This window comes from Festucalex cinctus, chromosome 19 (assembly GCF_051991245.1).
Source record: "Festucalex cinctus isolate MCC-2025b chromosome 19, RoL_Fcin_1.0, whole genome shotgun sequence".
Lineage (NCBI taxonomy): Eukaryota > Metazoa > Chordata > Actinopteri > Syngnathiformes > Syngnathidae > Festucalex > Festucalex cinctus.
Window position 1 is genome coordinate 21,009,397 of NC_135429.1, and position 20,076 is coordinate 21,029,472.

The window sequence follows — 20,076 nt, forward strand, 5'->3', positions numbered from 1 at the left end:
GTACTCTTTGCTGATGATACAAACATTTACTGTACAGGTGAGGATATACGTGTTAAAGGGGGGCCGGGATGGCCGGCGAGAGTGGATCCCAGAATACGCAGACCAGAGGAAGGTTGATAAAGAATTTATTCCGCTGAGATGCGCGGAAACAAACAACCGAAAAAGCTGGTCAGACAACCAGTACAAAAACAACTCAACCGAAAACACTTGCAAAAGGCAAGGAGAAAAATAGTGATTAACGAACAACACTTGCTTACAAAAAGCAAGGATTCACAACAAACATCATACTACACGAAATAGAAAGTTCAACTTAGGAAAACGTGGCCAACAGCGCACACGTAAAAGGTAACACCACAAGTCTAGGTGAGAGAACGCAAACTAAAATCCAAACATTCTACAAAGTACAACAAAGGGCGACGTAGTAATACATGACACGTGAAAAACTATGAAAGACTATGAAAACGCTCGAATAAACACTTGGCAGCACAGCAGTGAGCAAGATGAATAATCTGGCAGTCAGCAGTAGTGGCGCAGTGGGTTTTAAAGTCCAATGATTGTCCACGAGGAACAGGTGCGGTCATTAAGGTGGGAAACGCCCACCAATCACTTGGGTGCTGGAAAGAAAACAAACAGAGGCCTGAGAGCCAAACCATGACAGTACCCCCCCCTTAACGGACGCCCCCTGGCGGACCACCTGGTTTCGAGGGGTGAGCTGAATGGAAGTCCCGCAGGAGGGACGGATCCAAGATCCAGGAGCGAGGGACCCACTGCCGCTCCTCCGGCCCGTAGCCCTCCCAGTCGACCAGATACTGGACACCCCTGCCGCGAGGTCTGGAGTCCAGGATTTCTCTGACTGTGTAGATAGGGTCACCGTCGAGCAGTCGTGGAGGCGGAGGAGTCACTGGAGCAGGAGCCAAGTCACTGGAGACAACAGGCTTGAGCTGGGAGACAGGAAGACTGGGTGGACCCTCATGGATGGCGGGAGACGAAGTTTCATGGCCACGGGATTAACCACAGTCACAATCTCGTAAGGGCCAATATGGATAGCCATACCTTGTCTCCCGGGGCATAGGTTGGTGCTGGGCGGCGGCGCCGAGCAGCGATGGCCCGGTTCCGGGCAGCAGTACGGGACAAGGCCGCTCTGGTCTCCCGCCAGACTGTGGGCTCGGCGAAGGTGCATTTGCACGGGAGGTTTACTTGTCCCTCTTGGGATGGAAACAGCGGGGGTTGGTAACCGTAAGCAGCCTCGAACGGAGATCGACCTGTCGCTGAGGAGACCAACGTGTTGTGTGCGTACTCAACCCAGGCCAGGTGTGATGACCATGATGCGGGGGACTGCAGGCACACACAGCGAAGCGCCGCTTCCAGTTCCTGGTTCAGGCATTCCGTTTGGCCGTTGATTTGCGGGTGGTAGCCCGATGACAGGCTCGTGGTGGCTCCCAATGCCCTGCAGAACCGCTTCCAGACTTGGGACACGAACTGTGGTCCTCGGTCAGAGACCAAGTCGAGGGGGATGCCATGGAGCTGAACCACGTGCTTGATCAACAGTTTTGCCGTCTCCAATGCAGACGGCAACTTTGATAAGGCCACGAAATGGCCAAGTTTTGAAAATCTGTCTGTTACGGTCAGAATCACAGTGTTACCTCTTGACACCGGCAGCCCCGTGATGAAGTCCATGGCAATGTGGGACCAAGGGCGAGAGGGTACCGGTAGGGGCCGTAGTAGCCCTGCAGAACCGCTTCCAGACTTGGGACACGAACTGTGGTCCTCGGTCAGAGACCAAGTCGAGGGGGATGCCATGGAGCCGAACCACGTGCTTGATCAACAGTTTTGCCGTCTCCAATGCAGATGGCAACTTTGATAAGGCCACGAAATGGCCAAGTTTTGAAAATCTGTCTGTTACGGTCAGAATCTCAGTGTTACCTCTTGACACCGGCAGCCCCGTGATGAAGTCCATGGCAATGTGGGACCAAGGGCGAGAGGGTACCGGTAGGGGCCGTAGTAGCCCAGCAGGGGCTTGGTGGGACGCCTTTCCACAGGCACATGCGACACAAGCCCTCACAAAGTCTGAGACGTCTTTACTGAGTTCCGGCCACCAGAACCGTTGTTCCACCAGGTATTGCGTGCGGTGGACTCCAGGATGGCACGCGAGGTTGGACTCATGTCCCCATTGTAGAACATCCGGGCGTACCTGAGGGGGCACAAACAATTTCCCAGGAGGAACCTCTTCCGGTACTTGGCCAGTGCGTCGGTAACTTTCCGTTCGATAGTCCATTGCAATGCTCCCACGATGCAGCGTTCGGGCAGAATAGGTTCAGGAACCATGGGTTCTGTGGCGTGGTCATAGATGCGTGACAGGGCATCTGGCTTCTGATTCAGAGTTCCCCTGCGATAAGTCAGCACAAAGTCAAAACGAGTAAAAAACAGAGCCCATCTTGCCTGCCGTGGGTTCTTTCTTTTGGCTGCACGAATATATTCCAGGTTCTTTTGGTCTGTGTAGATGATGAATTGTTCCTTCGCTCCCTCCAGCCAGTGTCTCCACTCCCGTAGAGCCAGTACGATGGCCAGAAGTTCGCGGTTCCCAACGTCATAGTTGACCTCTGCAGGGCTAAGCTTCTTTGAGAAGAACGCGCAGGGGTGCAGCCTCTGGTCATCCGGGGAGCGTTGGGAAAGGACCGCCCCCACTCCTGAACTGGATGCGTCGACCTCGACCACAAAAGAAACTTCTGGGTTAGCATGCTTCAACACTGGTGCAGTAGAAAACAATTGTTTTAATTCAGAAAAAGCTAATTCCGCTTCCGGAGTCCACTGGAATGGAACTTTATCAGATGTAAGCCGTGTAAGTGGTTGTGCCCTTTGACTATAGTTTCGGATAAAGCGCCTATAGAAATTAGCAAACCCTAGGAACCTTTGCAGCTGTTTCCTAGACGATGGAGAGGGCCAATCCACCACAGCCTGAATCTTAGCTGGGTCTGCTCTAAGTTGTCCTCTCTCCACTATGAAGCCCAGAAACTGGACCGAGTCTAAGTGAAATTCGCATTTCTCAGCTTTTACATACAACCGGTTCTCCAGTAATCGCTGGAGTACTTTGCGTATGTGAATCCTATGCTCTTTGAGATCGCGCGAAAAATCAGGATGTCGTCAAGATAAACGAAACAGAACTGATCCAGCATATCTCGTAAGACGTCGTTAATTAAATACTGAAACATGGATGGTGCGTTAGTTAGTCCGAACGGCATTACTAGGTATTCGAAATGTCCCAGCGGGGTCTTGAAAGCAGTTTTCCACTCATCCCCCTCCCGAATCCGAACCAAGTGGTATGCACTCCGAAGATCAAGTTTTGTAAAAACTGTGGCGGCTTGCAGTGGCGCAAACGCTGAATCAAGCAAGGGCAAGGGGTATTTATTCTTTTTAATAATGTCATTGAGACCCTTGTAATCGACACAGGGCCGTAACGACTTATCTTTCTTCTCGACGAAGAAAAACCCTGATCCTACCGGTGAAGTCGACGGACGGATTAAGCCGGCGGCCAAGGAGGAAGAGATATAGTCATGCAAGGCCGCTTGTTCCGGTTCCGAAACCCTGTACAATCTGGAGGTAGGAAGTGGCGCATTAGGAATCAAGTCGATAGCGCAATCGTAGGGTCTATGGGGTGGCAACGACTGGGCTCGGTCCTTACTGAAAACCTTACTAAGATCATGATATTCTCTCGGTACATTGTCAAGGCAGATTGCCTCCGGAAACATAGGCGGAGAGGTAGGTTTATCGCGGTCGGCGGATACTAGACAGTTAGCATGACAGAATTCGCTCCAGTTTTCCAAGGCCGGCTTGGACCAGTCGATCTCTGGATTATGTTTCTTAAGCCACGGAAGTCCCAAAATAATGGGTACCGAACGGGACGGCATAACAAAAAAACGAAGACGCTCCACGTGGTTACCTGACAACCTTAACTCAACCGGAGCCGTAACGTTTTCAATAGCGGCCAGGAGGCGTTCGTCAAGATCCAGCACCTCTTTACATTCCCTAAGGGGTTCTAAGGGACAACCCAACTGTTCAACAATACCAGGATCCATGAAACACTCATCGGCCCCAGAGTCAATAAGCGCTATAACTGTAACAGCATTTCCTGGCCCCGTTACCTCCCCTGGAAGTTCGAGCCTAGTGTGGCTGACAGTTCTAGAACCCACCATACTCTTCTCTACCCCCGTCCGAATGCACTCACGCTGTGGTGTAGATGACGAGGCCGGGGTATCAGCTGGGGCTTGTTGAGAGCGGAGCAGCGTTGTTCCTTGTTGCCCCCGTGAAGCTCTGGCTGGACAGCCGGCGACGCGGTGTCCCACTTGCCCGCAGTAGTAGCAGGCCCCTCTCCGAGATCGGCGCAGCCGCTCTGCTGGGTGAAGTCGACCACTCCCGAGTTGCATGGGCTCGTCCGCTACGGCGTCAGTCACGGAATGTGGTCTGGAATCACGGGGCTCGTTGTCGGAATCCCCTGCATACGTCCTCTCCCACACGGATCCAGACATGTCTCTGCGTTGGCTGCTTTGCTCGCAGCCCCGTTCTCGCCGTCTTTCCCGGATACGATTATCCAGTCTAATACTCAGGGCTATGAGTTCTTCCAAGTTCGTGGTTTCGTCGCGAACTGCCAACTCGTCCTTCAATATGGGTGAAAGTCCTCGCCGGAATATACAACGAAGCGCTCGATTGTCAAACCCGCTTTCTGCGGCCAGGATTCTAAAGCCAATAGAATAGTTTGCGACTGATTGCCGCCCCTGCACATAGTCAAGTAACTGGCCTCCGGCCTCCTTCCCCGTCACAGGATGATCAAACACGCATCTGAATTCACGAACAAAATCGGGGGAGGAAGACCGAAGCTCAGGTGCTGAATTGCTCACGGCCATACTCCAAGAGGCTGCTTGGCCAGTCAAAAGGCTCATAACAAATGCTACCTTGGAGCGATCAAGGGCATACGTAAGCGGTTGTTGGTCAAAAATCAGGGAACAGTGGTGTAAAAAGGTACTGCACATACCGGGTTCCCCTCCGTAACGTGACGGATGTGGCAGAGAAGGCTCGCTAATAGCAACATTAGAAGGCAGCGCCTGCTCCAAGTCAGGAGTCGAGCTAGCTCGGGGAGAAGCGTATGCTTCTGCTTGACCGACCCGGGTCGAAAACTCCCCAAATTGGCAGGCCAGCGTGGAAATCGCCTCCTGCATCTCACGCAGCGATTTGTCATGCTGCCCACCAACTTCCTTTGACTGGCCAAAGCGTGCCGTACCTCTTCCGGGCCTGCGGGATCCATGGCCAGATTATTCTGTTAAAGGGGGGCCGGGATGGCCGGCGAGAGTGGATCCCACAATACGCAGACCAGAGGAAGGTTGATAAAGAATTTATTCCGCTGAGATGCGCGGAAACAAACAGCCGAAAAAGCTGGTCAGACAACCAGTACAAAAACAACTCAACCGAAAACACTTGCAAAAGGCAAGGAGAAAAATAGTGATTAACGAAAAACACTTGCTTACAAAAAGCAAGGATTCACAACAAACATCATACTACACGAAATAGAAAGTTCAACTTAGGAAAACGTGGCCAACAGCGCACACGTAAAAGGTAACACCACAAGTCTAGGTGAGAGAACGCAAACTAAAATCCAAACATTCTACAAAGTACAACAAAGGGCGACGTAGTAATACATGACACGTGAAAAACTATGAAAGACTATGAAAGGCTATGAAAACGCTCGAATAAACACTTGGCAGCACAGCAGTGAGCAAGATGAATAATCTGGCAGTCAGCAGTAGTGGCGCAGTGGCTTTTAAAGTCCATTGATTGTCCACGAGGAACAGGTGCGGACATTAAGGTGGGAAACGCCCACCAATCACTTGGGTGCTGGAAAGAAAACAAACAGAGGCCTGAGAGCCAAACCATGACAATACGGAAGCTAGTGCAAATAATAAATGAGGAATTATATAAACTACAACAATGGCTTAATGCCAATAAATTGTCTATTAATCTCAACAAGACTAAATTTATGTTATTTGATAAAAAAAGGAACTAAAGAAAATATCAGCATACAAATTTCTAATGTAAATATTGAACGGGTAAGCCAACACAATGTGTTGGGAATAATTATTGACGAGATGCTTACATGGATTCCTCACATAACACAGTTAAAAAAAACTGGCAAGAAGTATATCCATCCTCTACAGAACCCAAAAATATTGAGTCAAAAGGCACTCCAAATAATCTATAATGCATTGATTTTGCCTTATTTGACTTATTGTGTTGAAATTTGGGGAAACACCTATAAAAGTCGATTGCAGCCGTTGATGGTATTACAGAAAAGAGCAGTAAGAATTATCCATAGTGCTCCATATAATGCACACACACACAAATTGTTTATTGAAGCTAAACTATTGAAATTATATGATCTAATAAACTATAGAACTATTCAGATAATGTATAAGGCGGCCAGACACTGTCTCCCTTATAACTTGCAAACATGCTTCCAGGCAAAGGAATCGAAATATGATTTGAGAGAGAAACTTGTGTTTGTTCAGAGATGTGTTAGAACTACACTGAAGTCATTTTCGATCTCCTGTACGGGTGTAAAATTATGGAATTCATTAGATTTGGGACTAACTGGAACACAGACACGAGTTGGATTTAAGAAAAAATATAAAGAATTGGTATTAATTAGTTACAATGAAGAAAATGTTTAACCTGTTTTTTGTTCAACTTTTATGTGGGAAAGCAATAACTCTTGTGTTAAAAACAAGGAGGGAGCTTCAACACAGAAATGTAAATACGTCTGACTATGTTGTTGTAGTGCAAGGACATTCAATCTTGAATTATTTGAAAACAGCATCTGTGCTGAGTGCTGAGAAAAGGACACTCTGCTCCAAAAACTTTCGACAAACCAGTATGGATCTAATTAGCTGGTCTCTAAGTGCGTTTGACAAAATCTTTTCTACGATGAGACCTGGACCTACTGAGCGTTCATGTCCAAGTGGAACTCACATGTCTGGATATGCTGAAGATTCCTGGGCTAAGTGGAGACCATTGTGTCTGACAGTTCTGGATTTGGAGGATGTCGAAGATTTGTACCTGCTGGCTGTGCTGGTGGTTATGCTGATGCTGCCTGGGATTGGATTCCACTGGCTGTTTCGTACGCTACGAAACATGTCTGATCGCCAGAAGAATGCAGAGGGAATGGCTGAGGCCACCCTGAGAGCCATCACTGGCGTGCAAGCCGGCCGAACTAAGGCCTGTGATGACACTTCTCTGGTGAAAAACGACCTTGCAGCACTCAACCTTGCCATGAACGGAATGAGGAGAGACATGGCCACAAGGTTGCTTGAACTGGAGAAAAAAGTCGCGATGAACCGTTCAAAATGGCTGTGCCATGATGAAGGATTTTCAGGTGAGCAAAAGCCTTCTTTCCCCCCAGCCTCCGTTGATCTTTGTGAAAGATTTCTTAAGATCTTCACTGACAAAATTGTGTCAACCAGAGCCTGTATTGCCCAGCCTTCATTTGATCTAACGACTCCTATGTACTATTCATCTACTTTTGTTCAATTTGAGCCAGTGTCACTCTTATTATTGAAGAATATAGTCAGTAATTTGAAGCCCTCAAGTTCCCCTACCGATGCCATCCCTCCTCGTTTTTTTAAGGAGGTTTTTGACACTCTGGACCACATGTCCTTGAGATAATTAATTATAGCCTTTTTACTGGTACATTACCAGGTGATTTTAAACATGCAGTCGTACGACCTCTACTTAAAAAAACATTTGTGCTAATTTCAGGCCCATTTCTAACCTCCCATTTATTTCTAAAATATTGGAGAAGGTTGTTTACTCTCAGTTGTTACCGTTTTTAGAGAAAAATGGTATCACTGAAGTATTTCAGTCTGCTCTTTTGAGGGTATCAAATGATATAATTATATCAACAGACTCTGGAAAGTTTGTTGTTTTGGCTCTCCTTGATTTGTCTGCTGCGTTTGATACCGTAGATCATGACATTTTAATTTCTCGTCTTGAGCATTATGTGGGCATTCAAGGGGTCACCCTCGAATGGTTTAGGTCATACTTAAGGGATAGGAGCTTTTGTGTAAAAATTGACGATTTTGTGTCCTCTCAAGCTCCTCTTGCACATGGGATTCCACAGGGGTCAATTCTTGGCCCTCTTTTATTTGCTCTCTATTTATTACCTCTTGGTTCCGTTTTTAGAAAACATGTTATTTTATTTCATTTTTATGCTGATGACTGTCAGATCTATTTTCCCCTGGCCCAGAACAGTACAATACAACAACTCACTTACTGTCTAAATTATATTAAATCCTGGCTTTCTTTTAATTTCTTGAGTCTGAATGACAAAAAGACTGAAGTGATGTTGTTTGCACCAAGTAGCTCTTCCTCTGCTAGTGTGGACCTTGGTCCACAAGCACCTTATCTCAGGGACTGTGTCATGAATTTGGGTGTTAAGTTTGACCCTGATTATAAATTTGCAGATTAGTTCTGTTGTACAGAAAAGTTTTTATCAGCTTCGCCAGATAGCTAAGGTGAAACCAATTTTATCAAGACTGGACTTGGAAAGATTGATTCATGCTTTTATTACAACTCGTCTTGATTATTGTAATTCTTTGTATGTAGGCATTAGCAAGACTGCTCTTGCCCGTCTGCAACTTATACTAAACTCTGCTGCTCGTCTGCTTACTCAGACACGTAGACGTGAGCACATTACTCCTATCTTAGCATCACTGCATTGGCATTGGCTTCTTAAAAAGGGGGACCACCACCCAGGTCTGCCAATCCAGAGGCATTGTCCCTGATTTTCATGCGATGTTGTAGAGGCGTGTCAGCCACGACAGCCCCACAACATCCAGAGCCTTTAGGAACTCCGGGCGGATGTCATCCATCCCCGGGGCCCTGCCACCGAGGAGCTTTCCAACCACCTCAGTGACTTCAACCCAGAGATAGGAGAGCCCACCTCCGAGTCCCCAGACTCTGCTTCCTCAAAGGAAGACGTGTCGGTGGAATTGAGGAGCTCTTCGAAGTATTCCCCCCACCGACTCACGACGTCCCGAGTCGAGGTCAGCATCACCCCATCTCCACTATACACAGTGTAAATGGTGCACTGCTTTCCTCTCCTGAGACGCTGGATGGTGGAGCAGAATTTCCTTGAAGCCGTCCGGAAGTCATTTTCCATGGCCTCACCAAACTCCTCCCATGTCTGGATTTTTGCCTCAGCGACCACCGAAGCCGCATTACGCTTAGCCATCTGGTACTCGTCAGCTGCCTCCGGAGTCCCACAGGCCAAAAAGGCCCGATAGGACTCCTTCATCAGCTTGACGGCATCCATTACCGCTGATGTCCACCAGTGGGTCCGAGGATTGCCGCTATAACAGGCATCGACCACCTTACGGCCACAGCTCCGGTCGGCCGTCTCAACAATGGAGGCGCGGAACATGGCCCCCTCGGACTCAATGTCCCCCACCTCCCCCAGGACTAGGGAGAAGTTCTGCCGGAGGTGGCCGTTGAAGGGAAGAAAGAAAGAGAAGGGTAAAAAAAAGAGAGAAGGAAAAATGGGAGAAATCAAGGTCAAGTTGTTGGTCTTTTTGGTTTGATCAGGTCAATTAGGTGTCGCAACATCATCATTTGCATAATTTGTTTGATAGTAATGAAACTGTGATGAAATTAAGAAAACGTTCCATTTTATATTTTAAATTGTGTAACGGAGTGGGGCGCCATATTGGTTAGAGCTAGCATTGGGTAGAAAGTATAAAAAGTGTCAAGACTACAGATAGACATGATAAAATGTAACGGATAAAAGTAAAAAGCAGTCTCAAAAATAAATACTCTGGAAAATAAAAAGTACTGAAAAAACTACTTAAGTAAAATAACAAGTATTGTTCCAATTGCAAGTACTCAAAAAGTCATTAGGGGCGAGCAAAGAACGGATGGAATACCCGGATGTTGTTCTTACTGCGAGCTTACTGTTTCCGACACATTGCCATAACTGTGTACCACGTGACTAGATGTTATATAACTACAAGTAATATATTAAAGTATCACTCTAAATTATATATGGGATTTATCCAATTAAGGATTATATTGGGGGAAAAAAAGGAACGACAGGTTATGTTCTGATTCTCCTGAAATTGTGGTACATCCATTCATTCATTCATTCATTCATTTTCTGAACCGCTTGTTCCTAGCCAGGGTCGTGGGGGGTGCTGGAGGCTATCTCAGCTGGCTATGAGCAGAGGGCGGGGTACACCCTGAACTGGTTGCCAGCCAATCGCAGTATATCTATAAACATTATACTGTATTTGAATGTGTGTGTATTAGGGTTGTCACAAGAACCGATACTTCGGTACTAAATCGATGCCAAGATTCTGAAAATGTGACGGTACTGCCTTCTCTACAATATCTGATGTACTGTTGGTACCGAGGCGGCATATCCTGCGCCGTCTTTTGTGTTGTTTTGGGGGTGTGTTTTTTGTTTGTTTGTTTGTTTTAATCCCACACGCACTCCACAATCTTACATCATGTAAGATATTTTGTTTGTTTTTTAAGAGCGCTTATCTGGCAATCCACGCAATCACGTGACTACCCTGACGCTACGACAATAAGGAAGTAGAACGACAGTCAGTGCGTGCCGTGCAACATGGCCTGCACATCTGCGTCGGCTTCAATTGCAGCGTCAGATGCTTCGCGATTAGTTGAGAAGAAAAACGGCAAAAGTCGCGTATGGAAGTACTTTGGATTTGAGGTTTATGAAGAGGGATTAATAATCGATCCTCAAATCCTGTATGCAAAAGAGGCCGAAACCGTTTCCAGACGAAAGGGGGACACATCCAATTTAGCGAAACATGGACATCCAGACTTGTATAAAGAATTCAAGGCGAGTGGATTTGAATTCCCGTGTTATTTCCCTATCTAAACTAATAACGTTAGTATGATGACCCCACTTGCTTGGCGAAGTAACGTTAGCGTTATGTTCGACCTCGTCTGTCCCGCATAATAAAGTTAGGTAATGTTACCGGGCAGCTAATTTACTGAATCATATAAAGTAATATTGAACAACCCTGAAATAATATATCAAACGTTATTCGTTATTTTGTTTGTGTGTGGGTGTGTGTGTGCCCACGTGTCTGTGTGCGAGGCTACGTGCTGGAACTGGTTGGTAAATAAGCACAGTATGAGATTTTGTATTTATTTATTTATTTATTGAATGCTACAGGACTGTCTCAGAAAATTGTGATAAAGTCCATTATTTTCTGTCATGCAATTAAATAAGCAAAAATGTCATACATTCTGGATTCATTACAAATCAACTGAAATATTGCAAGCCTTTTATTGTTTTAATATTTTGCTGATTATGGCTTACACCTTAAGAAAACTCAAATATCCTATCTCAAAATATTAGAATACCGTATTTCCTCAGACCTAGTTAAAAAAAATCACTCCATAATCAGCAATATTAAAACAATAAAAGGCTTGCAATATTTCAGTTGATTTGTAATGAATCTAGAATGAATGAAATTGTTGCTTATTTAGATGCCTGACAGAAAATAATGGACTTTATCAAAATATTCTAATTTTCTGAGACATTCCTGTACATACACTGTGATGCATTTTTGTTTAGTGTTTAATACTTAAAGCTAGCCTGCTGTACATGCACAATATTTTATTTTATTTTATTGTTTACTCTATTGTTTAATACTTTAATGCACAGTATTTTATTTTAATGCTTTAAAGCTACATGCCAATTGGTCGGTTTAAGCACACGGTGTTGTTGTTTGTTCACTTCTAATAAAGGAGTGTATGTTGAAGTACAGGGGATTTATTGTTTATTTTCAATTTTTACCGTGGTATTGAAATGGCATTGAGAATCGTGGAATTTCAGTGGTATCGGCATCGACTACTACATTTCTGGTATCGTGACATCCCTAGTGTGTATTAGGGGTGGGAGAAAAAATCGATATCGCAATATATTGTTGCGCTCTCTGTTGCAATAAATTATCGATACACTGACACTAGATATCAATATAATGTGTCCAGTTGTGCAGTGTTATGTTCTAAATGTTTATGCACTGTAATTTGTCTCACTTTACAATGTTTACGGTTAAAAGGCTAAGAGGCAGTGAGGCACTATGCAGAACTTTGTACATTGTACAAAGTTTTGGCATTGAATAAATGCATAATTAGACATTTTCCTTTTTATGGGTATTTGTTGGCTTTTTCAGTCACATATCGTGATATAGTGCTAATTTTTTTTTTGACAATATATCAAAAATCGTAGATATCGGGTATCGTGATATTATCGATATCGTGAGGCAAATATCGTCACAGTATCGAATTGTGGTTTACTCATATCGTCCCACCCCTAGTGTGTATGCAGTAAATAACATTTATATATATTAATATATTTATTTATGATATTGTAAATTGCAGTTGCTCAACTAAGTTGTGTAAAAAAAGGACTAGATTTAATGAAGTTGTACTTTATACATTAAATATTTATTATTATTTACACTGGTTGTTCGTCTCTGTGTGCCCTGCGATTGTCTGGCAACCAGTCCAGGGTGTACCCCGCCTACTGCCCAGAGCCAGCTGAGATAGGCTCCAGCACCCCCCGTGACCTTTGTGAGGAATAAGCGGTCAAGAAAGTGGATGGATGGATTATTTACGCTCATAAAAGGCAGAGGAATACTTACAAACGTGATGGTGGTGGGGGCAGCAATGAACGTCAACGTACATGCCGTGCCTAGTCTGCCGGAAATGAAAGAAGAACAACAAATGTGAGGATCTTCCGCTGCCATTCGTTCCTTGAAGTACGAAATGCATCTTGCGATATATTCACAGCCAAGCCTTCACCAAGCAACAACCGATGCATCCTTGGTTTAAGCTAGCAAAAAAGAACAACATCCAGGAATCCCGTGAGGTCTTGTTGTATGCGTACTTTTGATTGAAAGAGTACTTGGGCCGCCATTGATGACGTCTCACGTAATCACGAGGATGTAAGGTTTTTAACCGATGTATGTTGTACAAACACATTTTGAAACATCGAAATAGTACTAGTACAAATTCATTGAAAGCTAGTCACATGATTTATAACTGCAATGAATTACGGAAATACGGCAGCGGAATATGTGGGATTGGGAAGTACGTTCTTGAGACCTTGAGACTTGTTGCCTCACAAGAACGTACTCTGTGTTCTTGATATTGAGAAACTGAGTCCATGAGGTTACTACTCTTCCACACATAGGCTACGTCCCGCTTTTATGACGTCACATCCGCATTTCGTTAATTGTATTTTTTCACTATCTGTTTGGTAAGGTTTGCAACCGTGTCCGAAATGCGCTTGATGCTGAAAGTGCCCAGACTGGCTGGTTACAGCGATGAACCTGGTTTCCAGGATACCCGCAACGTCCCCATGAATACCCGCACGCACACGCAGGTTTCACACACGCACACCCCAACACATGCACGCATTGTTCAGTAAGGCTGCATTTAACCACCATCAAGCCGCACGAGGCAGAGCGTTATCGCTCAATACTGTACAGAAAACTGCCTTATAATATGTAAGAGAACAACTTTTGATGTACTGTAAGTAAAAACGTCAATTCTAGAAAGTGATTTATGCCTTTTTACTGTGCCAAAAGGTGGAAAGAAAATCACAATCAAGTGCATTGACCACACACAAATAGCTCATCATCACTGATGCAGATTTTTTGTTCATTTCCTCCACCTTCACCAGACTAGTGATGTTATCAACATGATTGAAGTTCTCACTTCTGAAAGCCTACTTTGGCCTGTCTTAGTCACAACATGATTCCTTGAATGTAATTGAATTTTGTCAATTTGCAGACTTTTTTTTTCTGAAACGCGCTGCTCCATACACAGCAGACATTATTCACAGCAGACATTATTCTGTTCTACTACCAAATGTTTTTTTTGTTTTTTTTTAAATCACTGATCTCTGTTCAACCCTTGAATACATTGCTGGTATAGATAGGTTCATTACACAACATCTTCTCCGGAACATCACAGAGATTCTCTCAAAGAGGGTTTGAAAGATAGGGGCAATTAAACACTGTAATTAAGGAAGGGGGTCAATTTTCATATCCCACCAAGCTTTAACTATTCTTGACCCTTATTTTTTTTTCACTTTTATCTCTCATACTTTTTTTTTTTTTACTAATGCAGTAACAATAACTTGATAACATGAGAGATGAAATGTTGTGTTTAATAGGCAACATTTTTTTTCAGATCAATTTAAGCATGACAGAGAAAACAAAGAGGAATTATTGACTTCCTCACTGTAATTGGTGTGAGTGGGTGGCAAGTAGTTGTAATTAACCAGCAACAGCTGGCATTCGGGAGGCCATTTGAGGCAAATCTGCGCGCAAAGAAGGCTTGATACCAGTTTAACTTTTCAATGAGGTGACGTCCTTGACATGCACTAATCTTGTTTGGAGTTTAAATGGCTGTCATGTATGGTTAAGTGTTTATCAGACAAAGGAGAACCTATCAATATTGAAGCAATCTGTTGTCTGGGTGGATAGTATTAAAGTGATTTTTGCCTGCTTTAATTTTTTGTACATATTAAAAAAAAATAAAAATAAATAAAAAACAGTATTAAAGCATTAGAAAAAAATATGTTTATTATGTACAATAAAATAAATCACTTGAATTTTTTTCATTAACACAAAGGCACAGAGTAAAAATACGATAAGATCTCTGGTTAATCCCCAATATCTTTTTTAAACGTGATTGTGAGAATTTTTGCAGAGACCATATTGGAATTGCTCCCTATCACCACACTAGGACTATGATATAGGCATGGGTATATTTATGAAAAGTCGTCTAAACCAACCACTACGGTTACTTTATTTACTATTACTTTAATATGCTACTATTTACTATAAGTCTACATACACATTTAGTGATGATGTAAATATACTTCAATGAGATTACAAATAAAAAATATAAATTGCTTACCCAGATTATTGGCCTCCTCAATTGAATCTCCTTTGAACATTGCTGCAAAAGCCGAATATTAATTAATTATTTTTTTTCCTGTCTGAAGCATTGCTGATTAGTCCTTTCTGATGTCTCCAGTTTGTGAGCCATTGAGATTTATGAGACCTCTTCTCTCTGCGTTTTGTGCAACTCTCCTGGCTATCTTTCCCATCCAAATAGTAAGAAAGAAGAAATGCCTCAGCTTCTGTTACCTTCCCACAGTGGCTTGAGCAGGTGTTTGCACAGTTAAATTCGTTTTCGTGATTGATTACCTTCGGCCTTAGGGGTTCAAAGCCGGTCATGTTCAAGTTTTGGAAGAAGGTCATCTCCCTTAACCTGGGCCCTCAACTGACTCACGGTGCTTGTGAGCTACAATTTGTTACATGAGGACACATTTGCCCTCTAAATTTAGGGACGCAAAAGAAAGCACCCTCTGTTAATTGTTATAGTTTGAGAGGATTATCAAGCAGTTAAGAATGTACAGTGCTGAACAAATATAGTTATTAGTCCACCTGTCATGAAAAGAAGACAAGACCATTAATACCTTAATTTATGCAAGCACTCATTTTTAGTTTAGTTTTTTAGAGTAATAAGAAATTTACAAAAAAACAAGCAAATTTGAGCATAACATTCAACCACTAAATGTGCAGGGATTTAAGTAATAATCAAGAAATGAGAATGTGCCGATAGCAAATAGTTTCCACATGCTGGTGCATTAAAGATGGCAGAAACAAAGCATATTTATAATTTTGTAAATTATGTTTTGATCTGTGTCACCCCCCCCCCCCCTTTTTTTTAATTGAAATGAAACAATGAAACAATCAGACATTCCAGTTAAGCGTCACAGGTGTGTTTTGAGTTGTGATTTGAATTGGGTGAAAGAGTCTCTTCCTGCATTGTTCTGCCAATGTGTTCTTGCCTCAAAGCCAGCATTTACACTTTACTGTGTGTGCCACTCAGGGAGAAAACAGGTGCAACCTGCGCTCAGCTGTGGGCGCGTTTGTGGTGTTATGTCAATAGTGCAAAATCCTTTCTGAATAGGATGTTAAAACAGAGCAAATCGTGGGTGCAAATGAAGTGCAGTTAATTAGGCTATCAGCGATTCATTCTTTGTGGCTTTGCCTTTGGCCCTGAATGTAACAACCAGTATCAAAAAATACCTTAAAACATGGCGTAAACCTCTTTAATTAACAATGACATCGTGAATATGACATTTCCTCAATAAATTAAGAAGACCAAAAACAATTACCCTCAATCTTTTCAGTATTTATTATCACAGTCTTTTGAGAAATATTTACCAGAACCTTTTACTGTTACGTTCTGGGGGCCCAAGCTGCTGTTTAGTTTTCTTCCTTGTTTTTCAGTTGCCATGGTGGCAGACACCCTCTTCTTTGTGTCGCCATAGTTCTGCTAGTTTTTGTTTATGACCTCCATTCTCGTAGTTCTCCTGTCCGCAGCTGCTCAGTCCACTCGCACGTCCTTAGCTGCACTTTGACCTTGTAGATTATAGTTATTTCTTGTGCTTTGTATTTTGTTTTGTTACTTTAGTTACTTTACTTTTGTTACTTACTCTTGTCCGCAGCGGTCCTGTCACCTTGCGCGCCCTTAGTTTTTGATAGAGCATTTTATTGTCTCGCTTTTGTTTCCTACTTTGTATTTGGCTGTTTCCTTGGAATGTTCCATGTGTTGTGTGCTGAAGGGTTGGATCCCAAGGCGCAGACACAAATAAGGTTTTAACTATTTATTCACATAACTTGACAAACAAAAAACAAAGAGACTGCATGCCAAGCCCCCTTGGGCTGCGGAAGCACATCGATGAACAGCTTGCAATAATCCAGCAACATGCACATTCCTCAGTTTATATAGATAGCCAATCAATCTCATTGGTTGTGGCTAGACATCTGAGTACCAATACTGACATGGAATTCTCTGATTGGCTGTTAACCCAGTAATTACAGATAGTTCCTGACATCAACAAACATCATATAGCATAAAAGAGGGGTGTCAAACATACGGCCCAGTTGGGTTTAATCCGGCCCGCGAGATGATTTTGTAAAGTAAAAAAATAAAAAAAAATAAAAAAATTGTAATGTCGGACTAATTAATCAGCCGGCCACAATCAAAACATATACATTTGTAATTTCACAAGCAGTCCTCAGATGAGCAATGAACTTGTACGGGGAATCGCAGGTGGGAAATATAGGATTATCGTACCATAGACTCAAAATTATCATATTTTGATGGAAATTATCGTACACCCATCATAACCAAAATACACTCGTGACAGTCAAATATAGTCGTTTTTGTGTTTACTTAAAAGCTTACATGCACTCAGAGCTTCGTTGTGGGTTAACGTCACTGATCTGTATATATTACTGCCGCCATATTACTACTCCCAAGAAAGAAACGTTCCTCAATATACGATCCTCTCCATTTAGAGTACATTTGTGACAGCACTTAGTAGAAACAGCATGATTTATGATGTTTTAAAATTTGTAAATGTAAACAAGACGACTTCAGATATTTTACAATTTGCCTTCAATACATATGCTGAATGATGTTTACAGAAGGAAACTTGTATATTTTCTATTAAAGAATTATAACTGTAATTCAAAAGATGCCTCTGCCAGATCTAAGATTGAGGTCTAAGGAACAAAATAAAAACTAATAAAATAAAAAGAGGTGTTCAAAGCAGCACAGTTTTTTTAAACCATTAATTCAGCCAACAGCTCGGTGTTGCAACAAGGGAAAAGGCTTACCATGTAAGCCCGCAACAGGTTTCAGCCAACCGGCAAAGTGGCTTTCCCATTCATTTCTGTAAGTTTTGGAAAATGCTGCTTATTTCTCTTTCTTGTCTCTCGTCCCTCCTCACTATCACCTTCAATGGGATTCATTTTCCTTTGGTTTATCTCTCTGTCTTCTGCTTTTGGCTGTCATTCACGTTGCTTTGGTGATTTGAGTCTTGCGCGATTTCCTGTCTGTGAGCGTCTCCTGGGGGCAGGCGCTTACCATTCACCCAATCAATGCATGGACGTCACTCCTTTCTCGTGCTCAGCAAATCGCGATTGGCTGTTATGTCACATGACAACAGATGCCTTTAGGGTTTGGAATTTTTTTTTTTTTTTAAACCTCTGGTAGTTTCAGTGTTGCCGGCAATAATATGAAATGGTCAAATTATCGTACATTTGCCATTTTTTAGTATTATTGATCATACATTGTACAGAGGGTCAAATTATCATACAAATAAAATAATGACATCCAGGATTTATTTTACACACTTATTATTGTTTTGTGTGTATTTTACACACAACACACGACTTTGTTAAATTCTTCTTATTTTTTTGTAATCATACACCGACATAAACGTGTTAAATATGACACAAAGTCAATTATTGGTAGCACAAATAGATATGACAACGATTAAAGTCCATATAATTATTATGTGTGTATATATATATATATATATATATATATATATATATATGTGTGTGTATATGTATGAATATGTATATATATCCATCCATCCATCCATCCATTTTCTTGACCGCTTATTCCTCACAAGGGTCGCGGGGGGTGCGGGCGCCTATCTCAGCTGGCTCTGGGCAGTAGGCGGGGGACACCCTGGACTGGTTGCCAACCAATCGCAGGGCACACAGAGACGAACAACCATCCACACTCACACGCACACCCTAGGGACAATTCGGAGCACCCAATTAACCTGCCATGCATGTCTTTGGAATGTGGGAGGAGACCGGAGTACCCGGAGAAGACCCACGCGGGCACGGGGAGAACATGCAATGTATATATATACATATATATATATATATATATATATATATATATATATATATATATATATATATATATATATATATATATATATATATATATATTAGGGGTGTGAATTGCCTCGTACCTGACGATTGGATTCGTATCACGATTCACAGGTCACGATTCGATTCGATACCGATTAATCCCGATACGAATTTATAAGTTGATTGTTGCGATTTTTTTCATTCAAATTTAGAAAATACTAATCAGTAAGCTTGTAGAGTGTAAGATTTATATGAAAATGTATTATTTATTTATCTGAAATTTCAGTCTTATAGAGGTTGTAATCTGTTTCATGTTTGAACAGCATTAAAATAAAATATTAAGGCTTAATGTTCCGTTCATATAACATTCTTCCATGCTCAAGGTGTGAATCCTAACCCGAAGTCAGACGTTTTGTTGAATATTTTTCCATTAAAAATGGAAGTTTAAAAATCGATTCACACGCACACAAAAAAAAAAAAAAAGGCAATGATGATAAGACGTTGAATCGGTAAGACTACCGAATGAACAATTCTGTTTTTTTTATTGAATCGATTCGAGAATCGCGCGATGTAGTATCGCGATATATCGCCGAATCGATTTTTTAACACCCCTAATATATATATATATATATATATATATATATATATATATATATATATATATATATATATATCCATCCATCCATCCATTTTCTTGACCGCTTATTCCTCACAAGGGTCGCGGGGGCTGCTGGCGCCTATCTCAGCTGGCTCTGGGCAGTAGGCGGGGGACACCCTGGACTGGTTACCAACCAATCGCAGGGCACACAGAGACGAACAACCATCCACACTCACACGCACACCTAGGGACAATTCGGAGCGCCCAATTAACCTGCCATGCATGTCTTTGGAATGTGGGAGGAGACCGGAGTACCCGGAGGAGACCCACGCGGGCACGGGGAGAAATATATATATATATATATATATATAATATAGGTAAAGGACGGCAAACATCAAAAACTGATTTATGGCCCCCATAAAACCATGATTTATGCCCCCCCCCAATAAAACCATTCATAACCCTAACCCTTTGAAGTAAGCCCCGCCCCCTTCCGCCTTCTTAGCCAATCAGAAACCGTTATTTTGAATTAAGCCCCACCCACTTCCGCCTTCTTAACCAATCAGAAGCCGAGGACAGCTCCTGTCAAAATTGATTGATGACATCCTGCACCCCCCTCCCCACCCCCCTCAGCGTCCT

At 42.8% G+C, this 20,076-nt stretch overlaps 1 protein-coding gene across 2 annotated transcripts; it reads right to left on the bottom strand.

Moving 5' to 3' along the window:
• Positions 1 to 108: 108 nt before the first annotated feature.
• LOC144007167 (uncharacterized) lies at positions 109 to 15,240 on the bottom strand. Of its 2 annotated transcripts, none has more exons than XM_077506549.1 (4): positions 15,004 to 15,240; positions 12,717 to 12,766; positions 9,071 to 9,514; positions 109 to 2,706 (listed from the first exon to the last, which is right to left on the bottom strand). In XM_077506549.1, the coding sequence occupies exons 1-4, from the start codon at positions 15,041 to 15,043 to the stop codon at positions 2,059 to 2,061; spliced, it is 1,182 nt and encodes a 393-aa protein (XP_077362675.1). In that variant the 5' UTR covers positions 15,044 to 15,240; the 3' UTR covers positions 109 to 2,058. The 2 variants fall into 2 exon arrangements, with proteins under 2 accessions (XP_077362675.1, XP_077362676.1); XM_077506550.1 differs by having other exon boundaries at positions 12,717 to 12,771.
• Between the last annotated feature and the right edge of the window lie 4,836 nt (positions 15,241 to 20,076).

Excerpts from the sequence above, each read along its gene's own strand:
- LOC144007167 (XM_077506549.1), bottom strand. The coding sequence starts at position 15,043 with ATGTTCAAAGGAGATTCAATTGAGGAGGCCAATAATCTGG. Across the intron at positions 9,515-12,716 it reads CCCCCACCACCATCACGTTT|AACTTCTCCCTAGTCCTGGG; the intron begins GTAAGTATTCCT and ends CACCTCCGGCAG. Across the intron at positions 2,707-9,070 it reads TGACCTCGACTCGGGACGTC|GTCGACGCATCCAGTTCAGG; the intron begins GTGAGTCGGTGG and ends TTTGTGGTCGAG.